The following is a 9,637-nucleotide window of genomic DNA, read 5'->3' as shown; positions in this document are numbered from 1 at the left end:
GGATGTGTCCCCCTGAGGAAAGCACTTAAGGAGCAAGCCACCACCAGGATATTTCTATGCGCCACTGAAGTAGAGCCCAGGATTCAATGGAAACTAGAGAAATCATACACTGATCCGTTTGAAGCTGAAGCCACATTCCTGGTTCCAGCATTTGTCTTATTCACTGCACCACCTCCCCACTACCCCTGCCCCCAACCCCCATCTCTCCCCATGGAATTCGGATTAGGTAATATTACTTTTATTGATGGTCAGGGCAGGGGTGAGTGGCTGCTCCTAGGACACAGGGTGCTGGGCTGAAGAAGGCGGGAAGGGAGGGCCAGAGCTGGCCTGTGGATGCAGGATTCATTCCTTATTTGGGTGTGAATGCTGCATTTTGAAAGGAAGATTTATTTTGGGACTAGGCATGGGCACGGGGGAGGCAGACAGCACCAGCCTTCACGCTGCACTCTCTATTTGGAGCACAGCCAAGTCAGCAGCCCCAGGTCTCCCAGGATCTTCCTCTGTGTCCTGGGGTGGTTCTGGTTGCAGCTTGGACTCCAGTGTAGGCCCGGCTTCTTCAGACTGGCCATTAGCCCTCCGGCCAGGCCCAAGGCGAGGTGGCTTGACAGGCGTGGGCGTTGGTGCTGCAGGGCCTTTTCTGCTGGAAAGGGCCCTTCGCAGGCTCTGTACCTTCTCTAACCCAGTGCGCCGCAGCCGCTGCGCTCTGGACTCCACAGGCTCCTCATCTGAGCTCTCCCCAACTTCAGCCTCCAGATGCTCCGGGCAGGGCTCAGATTGGTCCACCGGACCTACAGGCTCCAGCGCCTTCTGGAAGGCTCTGGATGGGATTTCAGCCTCCTCCTGCATGTGATGGACAGGACACTGACCCTAGCAGCCTCCCACCCCACACCGGCCTCATCCCTCAAAATCAGCAGGGGAACCCGCCCCACCCTTAGCCTCCGCAACCCGAGTGGGAAAGAAAATGCAGGTATGGGACAACAGGGGGCAGAACGAACTGCAGAAATTTTTAAAATAGGTGGGACCTGCTTAGGGCACATCCATGAGACAAGGATGGTAGCCATAGGGGCAAGAACTGGAGGAGGGGCGATGCACTTCCACCACTGCTATTTTCTCTCAGGGATGGGCTAAAACTTGGAGTAAATTCTGTGGACGCGTCCTGAGCAGGCCAGGCTTTGATTGGCCAGGCTGGGTTTAGGCGTGGGAGGGAGGGACGGGCTGTGGGTGGGGCTCTTAAGTCTGTTCCGGCAGGGCAGGGTCGGGGAATGTGGGTGTGGTGGGCGGATGGGAAGGGAGAGCACCCAAATAGTGGCCTGGAGGCAGGAAAAGGTCCCGGATTGGGGGATGCTGAGGTCACTGACCTTGAAGAGCAGGACGTGGAGCTTCCCGCGCGCCACCAGCAGCCCATGGTTGGCCTCCAGCCTCTGCACCTGGGCCGCGCGGTGCACAGCGCGCTCCTGGGCAGCATCTGCGTGCGAACCCACGCGCTCCGCCTTGGCCAGCAGCTGCACCAGCGTGTTGCTCGTAGTGTCGTGGCTGCGGCTTAGCGCGCCCAGGCCACTCTGGATGCGGCTCACCGAGCTAGCCAGACTGCCCTGCCTCTGTGCCAGACCCCCTTGCCTCTCCCGCAGCGCCTCCAGCATGGTGGCCAGCTTTTCTAGTAGGGTCACCACCGTCACCGCGTGCACTGGGCCCCCCGCTGGCGCTCCGGGCACAGGCCCTGGCTCCAGTGCACTCTCCCCCATGATACCCAGCCTGCTCTCCCTGCGACCGTTGGCTGAGCTCTGGGCTGGGGCTGCCTTTCCCCGGCTCCTCCCCAGCTCCAGCCGTGACTCAAGCAGGCGGAGTTGGCCTTCTCGGGCTGCCAGAGGGAGGGAGGGCGGGGGGCGGGATGTTGGCAGCGGGGTCCTTCGGAAGAGTTCCCCCTTCTGCTGCCCCGCCCCAGGGCCCCTTGGGGAAGCAGGTTGGCCCAGTATCAGCCCCACCCCATCCTGCAAACTCCCACTCCGTGTTTGAATTCTTCTCCTCTGCCCCAATTCCCTGGCGTGCCTCTTTCTGGAACATACTCTCCACCAGAAAGGGCGAGCCATGGAAAATTCTGTTGTCTGCCTCAAGCAGGCAGAGAGACTACAGTATTTATGTTAGGCCAGCAAAGGAATAACCAGATGGGCCTCCGAGCATCCCGCCTTGGCCTCCCATACCTCTGAAGGTTTTTTGGTTTTTGTTTTTTTACCCCCCAGGCCGGGTGCCGTAGACAGGGAGGTTCTCAATGTTCTGCTACATACCTAAAGACTGTCTAGGCCGGAGGCCTCCTTTTGTGGCTGGGCAGGCTTTGCAATGTGAACTGCAGGCGGGGCATCCTCTGGTATGTTCCTAATAGTCATCGCCAGAGTTTAGCTGCAGGCCCCTGCTTCTCTAGTTATTACTGTTGGGTGGCATTACCCTGTTTTTTTCAATTTTTCTTACCTCCCTTCCGTTGGGCTTCATGGGTAAAGCTCAGAGCCCCTAGCTCCTGCACCCCAAGCTTGGAGGGCAGGCGGGCTACTGCTTTCTTTGAAACCCTGATGAGGAATGGAGTAAGTGCTGGTATGTCTTTGTTTCGTGGAGATAGACTGTGGCTCCTGCCTGATGTTTTTGTTTGTGTTTTTTTGTTTGTTTGTTTGTTTTCCTGGAAATAGGTGAGAATATTTGCTGCAAGTGAAGGAGATTTGACACTGCTGTTGCATAGGGGAGTAGAGTAAGCATAGAGGATCCAGTTAATGATGTGGGTCATGAATCCGTACTGTCTTCAGTTTGGAAAATCTCATGCCTTGTCTTTAGCAATACTTGGTAAACCAAAGGTAGGTTCAGAAGTCCAAGCAATCCATTGATCCTGATGCTCTCTCTGCTCACCTGATCTGTAAGGGCTACTTGATAACAACTACAGAAGAAACTGTGTCACTTGGGGTAGTTCAATTGGTCTGGAAGGTCCCAGGGTCTGACTTAAACAGAAGTAAAGCAGAAAATGGGCAACTATTGCCAGAAATCTGGTGATGCCAAATTGATGACCGACTTCTACAAATACAAGGTCATAGAGCCTGACCCCTCTGCTTAACACAAGAGAAATAGACTCCCTTGGGAGCCAGACAGGAATCACCGTCTCTTCTAATGGGCCTGTATTTGCCCAGAGACACCCATCAGGATGTGCCAGTTAAAGTGCTTTCAAACTGAGGGAACAGAAAACCTAATTCAAACAGTTCTCAGAAATAAGAAATCTAATCCAAACATAATTGAAAAAGACCATTGTAGGGTGATGATTGAATATGGGTCAGTCACAGCACCAAATCTCGTTCTCTAGACTTCCCTCAACTGTGTCCCCTACAGGTGTCAGCTTTATTCCCTGGCTGGGAGCAAGGTGACTACAGCAGTTCCAGACTGCAAGCCTCTGCGCAAAATTCAGAGAAAAGAATGGACCAGCTTAAAATTTAAGACATTTATTTCTCAGAAGAACTCCCACACCCCCGCAGAATTTTTCCACTTGCCTCCCACTGTGTTACATGACCATTCCAGAAAAAAAATTCCTCGGCTGGGAAAGTGTCATGCATTGGTGGGATTCAGCCTGAGTTCCTTAACCCACCACTGACAAGAGAGATGATCATTTCCTTTTGAAAAACTAGTCCCACTTCTGGAGCAGAATAAGGGCAAATTCCCCAGAAGCATGTGGGTAGTATGGGAGGAAAAGTTGATATCTGTATCAAAACCTGAGTGCTGCTAGGAATAGACAGTCAATCAGTATATCTACCACAGGAAACCTATGAAAGCTTTGAGGAATGGTGATAAGGAAGCCCAAAGCATTTGCAAGCAAGAACTATGTGGATATGTGTTCATCAAAGACCTGCTAAATCCCTCCTCCCTGGATATGCAGATCAAGAAGGACCTTAAAACTTACCAATAAAGCTGTTGATGGTTCTACTGGTATCCCACAAAAACTTCAAGTATAAATGCCATAGGAACTGACTAATGCTGGAAAATAGGAGCCCATGGAGCGGGTAAAAATAACTTGGAGCAACTCAAAAGAATGCCCCGAGTCAACAAAGTCCAGGTGACAAAAATTAAAATAGTGTGACCTTGTCCTTGCTGGTGTAGCTCAGTAGATTGAGTGCTGGCTTCAAACCAAAGGGTCACCGGTTTGATTCCTAGTCAGTGCACATGCCTGGGTTGCGGGCCAGGCTCCCAGTTGGGGGTGTCTCAGAGGCAACTGACAGATGTATCTCTCACACATTGATGTTTCTCTCCCTCTTCCTCCCTCTCTTCCCCTCATTCTAAAAGCAAATAAATAAAATTTTTAAGAAAATATAGTGTGACTTTGATCATGGAATCTCCAAGAAAAAGACATATGGCAGTTTCTAATAAGGATGAGAAAAGAAAGAAAACAATGATGCAGAATGATATGTTCTAAGACAGGGTAATCTAATCTTAGTTGAAATATTTCTATTTTCTAAATCAAGGGTGTGGCTGGGATGTACTCCCTCAGACTGTTTGGTATGGACATGAAAAGTGGATACCCACTGGAGTGCCTTTGTTTTGTCCCCAAAAAAGATGTCCAAGTCCTACCCATGAATATGTTCTTTTGGGGAAATAGGGCCTTTGCAGATGTAATCAAGTTAAGATGAGATCATACTAGAGAAGCATGGGCCCTTAAACCAATATAACTGGTGTCCTCACAAGAAAAGGACAAGAAACATACAGGGAGAGCACCATGTGACAGTAGAGGCAGACACTGGAGTTTTGCTGCCACAAGCTAAGGAATGCCTGAAGTGACCAAAAACTAAACGTTAAAAGAGACAAGGAAGTAGTCTCCCTTAGAAGCTCTCTGGAGGGGCCATGGCCCTACTAGCACCTTAATTTCAGACTTCTAGTGTCCAGAACTGTGAGCAAGTAAGTTTCTGTTGTTTGAAGTCACATCTGTGCAAATGTATTTTGGTAACCCTGAGAAACTAATACCCATTGGTTAGCTGCCATGAGTATCACAGCATCCCCTTACCCAGAATGCTTCCCATAAATGTCTTCCCAGTTAATTCTCTGGAAGTATGAAATTCTCTGTAGGAAAAGGTAATAGCACCTGAAGATTCCCTGTAGAATATAGAGAATTAAAGTAATGGTTGCCCAAAATGTAATGGGTCTTGCAAAAAACCATGAGTGCTATGGTGGTTGAGCTAACATATGCTTTAAAAAACTGAAACTAAAACAAAGATACTGCCCACTCTGCTTGTCAAGGGTTCCTTTTATACACTGGTCCATCCCCTTTCCAGAACATAACAGACTGTGAGGAAGGGTCGGTTTTATTTTTTTTTTTAAATCCATTGCACTTTTCACAGGGGTGGACCTTCCTGCAATATAGCTGCCCCTGTCTCTGCCTCTATCAATAACAATTGGGTGCTCCCTTGACTTTGAGAGAAGAGAAAAGGAAAAGGGACAGATCAGGTTCGAGTGCCTTAGGTGGTACCATAATGCATCCTTGTTTTCTTTCTTCTTTTCTCAATGATCAGGTACTCCCTGTAAATGTTTCAAAGATCCCCTGAAACGAAAGAGACTGAGACACTACAGTTCTTAACATCATACCTGGAGGGGACAAGCATATGTCCTCAGGTCTGGAGGCCAGCCATGAGGGATCCAGTGGACAGGGCTTTCCTGGAATAGTGAAACACATGTAATACCCCCCACTGTGAGGAAGCACAGCACCTCATGGGGGTGTTTGGGTTTTAGAGGCAGCATAGGTTCCTTCTAGTAGTCCTTATACACTCAATAGCTTGGGTTATCCAAAAGGCTACATACTTTGAATGAGTTCAAGGGAGCCTCTGTGGTTGGCCCTGGCCAAGATACAAGCCACAATCTAGCTAGTTCTACCCCTTGTGCCCTATAGATGAGGAAAAAGGGTCAGACTTGAGGTGTCTATGATTCCTGCCTCTCCTACCAAGACGAGTTGGGGAGAGGGGGTGAGATGGCAGATCCTAGGAGGAAAAATATAGCAAAAGTATTTAGGATGTTGGACTGAGGCAATACTTCCAGCAGCTGAGAAGTATACTGCTTTTGAAAGACAATTGCTGGTGGGCTACCAGATGCCAGTGGAGAGAAAGTCACCAGAGGTCCCAGGGTTGTTTTGTAAATTAGAATGCTCGGTCTCACATAACAACACAAGCTAACAGCTTTTTGATTATTAAATGGGAAAAAAATTATGGGAGTGAATTCTACAGGAAACATTCCTGACCCCGAGCCTCACATTCAGCTGACAGACACACTGGGACATACTCCAGGGATGTAGCCTTTGAATTAGAAGTAACAATGTGGAAAAAAATACAATAAAAATATAATAATGAATATAAATAAATTAAAAACAGTAACAACATGCAGCACAGCAGAACTACATTTCTACAGGGAAAGAGCCTCAGTGGACAGGCACTACTTTCCACCCTTTGTCATTGACATCCTGCCTGCGGAAGAGGTACAGGCAGTCCACACAATGAGGGAGCTCTGTGTCACTGGCAATTAAAAGAGCTATAACTTTGAGGCAACAGGAAGTGAGGGGCAGAAAAAAACAACTTTACCAACTAAGTAAGTCAATCAACATGCCATGGATGGAGGTTTTGGGAGAGGCACACGGGACACATCAGAGCACCATGCACCTGAGATGAGACTGAGGTTAGCAGGAGCCCAGAGTTTTGGAGACTCTAATTGCTGCTGGGGCCAATTGTCAGATTGTAGGAGTCGGGCTCCTCCTGAAGAAATGTCCTGGAACATTCCAAAGGCAAGCAGCCTGGAAGCAGTTACTGAATAGACTCTATTGAACCTCTTTCTGTAATCTGAAGAATTCAATGGGCCCTGGGGGGGAGGCCTTGCCTGAATTTGAGCTTGCATTCTTAGACAAGTCACTGAGCATCAGAGCCACTGCAGCCCTTCACCTTAAGCTAATACAGCATTTCTCAACCATAGCCTCCCATCCAGAAACATTTTTTGCCACCCACATAGTAAAGGGTGGGGCAGATCATGAGGTGTGCTCTACTATCAGAGAGAGCCCCTTAGACTGCGAGATAGAATGGAGCACCGAAGATAGCCTTGACCAAGAGGCCATGGGCAGCAATCTCAGACCGGTGATGACTTACAGGAAATTGTATACAGCTAGGGTCCTGCAACTACGTTTATCTCAGTACAAACATCTGCCTGTGTATCTGGAGCTGGGCCCAAGGAAGAATAAGTCATTGTGAGCCACCCACTATTACCACAACTGGGAAATAACATGACATAAGATTTAGCACTACATTAGTTGGATGGTGTTTAGTTATGAGATTTTGTTTGAAAATTAACAATCATTTGTTTCATGTCTAAAGAAGGGATAGTAGCTCTTCTATTCCACCAGGGGGGAAGAAGTGAGCCTCTCCTGGGCAAAGAATAGATTGGCTCTTCCCTCCCAGCCCACTGTAAGGCAATTGGCATGGGTTAGCTTTATTGCAGAACACAAAGTACCATACTGCATATTTCTTATCTGGTTTGGATTCAGTGCATCATAGAAACAGAAGAGAAGGCTTTCAGAATCCAACCATACGTGTAATGATCCATTCACTAAGCCAGGCAGGTCTGACAGTTTAAAGGTTTTGAAAAGGGAAAATTGTTTTAATAGGTCTGCAAGGTTACCATTTGGTTCAAGGGTAAGAACAATCCCTGAGACTGGTAGAATGGTCCTTGAAACTAATGCCCCAGCTTTTTGCTATCAAAACTCCCATCCAGTTAAGTGTAATGGCATCACAATGATCCACTGAATCCACTGGAGATAATACACTATGCGAAATCCATCTACCCTGGCTATTCAACTTGCCTGTTTGTGGGAGCTGCTGCTTAAACATGACTCCTCCTCATTGTGAGGGGAGGAGTGTAGATGAAAAAAACATTAATTGACATAAGCAGGGCACAGGTTTTAAGATGTCCTTCCTATCACCAAGTTGCATCTAAGCCACACAATGAATGGAACAGAGAGCAATAAGCAAGGCACTCCTGCTCCATAAATGTGCAGAGGACTGCTTCAGGCCCTGCATCAACTGATAGAGACCAGGGGCAGAAGAGGAGCTGGTCTTGGAGTTGTGTCCCAGGAACGTGAATTTAGTCAAAGGTCAGTTTGCTTGGGAAGCTAATGTAGGAGGGAGGAATGGAGGATGGGGCTGGGGCTATCCTACTGATGTGGTTAAAGATTTATGTCAAAGGCAGGGGAAGAAAGGAGAAAGAGAGAGGGAAACAGAAAAGAAGGGAGGAAGGGAAGAGGAAGGGAGGAAAGAAGAAAAGAAAGAAGGAAGGACAGGAGAAAAAGGGAAAAAAGATAGATATTTACTCATATTTCCACAACTGAAAAATCTGTACAAGATATTGGGGAGACCATATACTTACATGGCTCCAACTAGAATGGGGCAGAAAAATATAATGTTTGGATGCTGCTGTGCTTGTGAAGGTTGTAGAATTACAATGTGAATCCTCAAAGGAAGAATGGAAACTGCTCTTTGCACTAAGTTCGGAGCTAAAGGATCTTCAGGAAAGCAGATTAGAGTGCCACCTGGTAAAGCCAGATACAAGCAGTGTGACCCAAAACCCATTTTCCTAAATTTGTTTAAGGATTTCTCTAGCCTCGTACTGTCCAATATGATAGCCACGAGCCACATGTAATTGTTTAAATTTTAATTAAAATTAAATAAAATTTAAAATTTAGTCATTAGTCACACAACTCACATTTCAAGAGCTTAACAGCCACATGTGGCAAGTGGCCGCCATATTGAACTGCACCGTGCAGTGGGGGGCAGTGAGCCACCCCAAGTGTTACTAATAACAATCCCACAGACTTCTCTGAGAGATGAGGCAAAGAAATCTTCCATCTCACCTGAAAGCCACATCTTGACAAGAAATGATCAATATGAATGAAATTACAGAGCAATTAATGGAGAAGTGATTTTTTCCAACAGCATTTGGAACCACTTAAAACTGGTAGATAAAATTGGTAGATAAAGATACAGAAGAACATTTTCTGAAATGGCTCTATGCTTCAGGACCTGGATCAATATTCTCAAAAATATACGAGTATACCTTCCAACATGGTTTGCCTTGATCATGGGAATATTGTTGTAACTGATTTTATCATTTGGAGACAAGTATTATAAAAATTGTGTCTGATAAAGCAAAAAGATTTCCTTCTGTCTACATGGCGAAAATGAGCCATATGTTCACTGTTCAGACGGCCTCCCCCTGGAAAAAGGATGTGGGATTATGAGAAAGATGAGTATGTTTAGTTTGAAGCATGTAATTTTGGATTAAAAAGTAAATGTAACCTTGCACTTATCTGCAGCTGGTTACCACAGATATCTTAGTTCTTAGTTTTAATAATTAGTGTCCCGCACAGAAGAGCCTAGAACATGAAAGGGCCTGGTACAAATTTGTTGACTGGAAAAAAAAAAAATTTACATTGCTAGGCAAGACAGGACACCAATAAGAAGTGGATTGTGCTTCCAGTTTTAACCATGGGAATAAACGTGTTAATAAGAGTTAAGCCTCTGCTTCCGATGTAGCAACCTTCAGAGAAAGACCACTTAGAATCATTGATAGAAGTAGGGGACATATCATGAGTGTA

General features: G+C 46.8%; 1 protein-coding gene across 1 annotated transcript; it reads right to left on the bottom strand.

The window, feature by feature from the left end:
* Positions 1 to 222: 222 nt before the first annotated feature.
* Positions 223 to 1,821, bottom strand: CAVIN3 (caveolae associated protein 3). Its single transcript, XM_024569342.4, has 2 exons — positions 1,359 to 1,821; positions 223 to 840 (listed from the first exon to the last, which is right to left on the bottom strand). Exons 1-2 carry the CDS (start codon positions 1,740 to 1,742, stop codon positions 436 to 438), a joined length of 789 nt encoding a protein of 262 aa, XP_024425110.1. The 5' UTR covers positions 1,743 to 1,821; the 3' UTR covers positions 223 to 435.
* Between the last annotated feature and the right edge of the window lie 7,816 nt (positions 1,822 to 9,637).

This window comes from Desmodus rotundus, chromosome 5 (genome assembly GCF_022682495.2).
Source record: "Desmodus rotundus isolate HL8 chromosome 5, HLdesRot8A.1, whole genome shotgun sequence".
NCBI lineage: Eukaryota > Metazoa > Chordata > Mammalia > Chiroptera > Phyllostomidae > Desmodus > Desmodus rotundus.
This window is presented reverse-complemented; position numbering and strand designations above follow the sequence as displayed.

Coding starts and splice junctions, on each gene's coding strand:
- CAVIN3 (XM_024569342.4), bottom strand. CDS start 1,742: ATGGGGGAGAGTGCACTGGAGCCAGGGCCTGTGCCCGGAGCGCCAGCG. Junction 841..1,358: donor TCCACGTCCTGCTCTTCAAG/GTCAGTGACCTC, acceptor CATCACATGCAG/GAGGAGGCTGAAATCCCATC.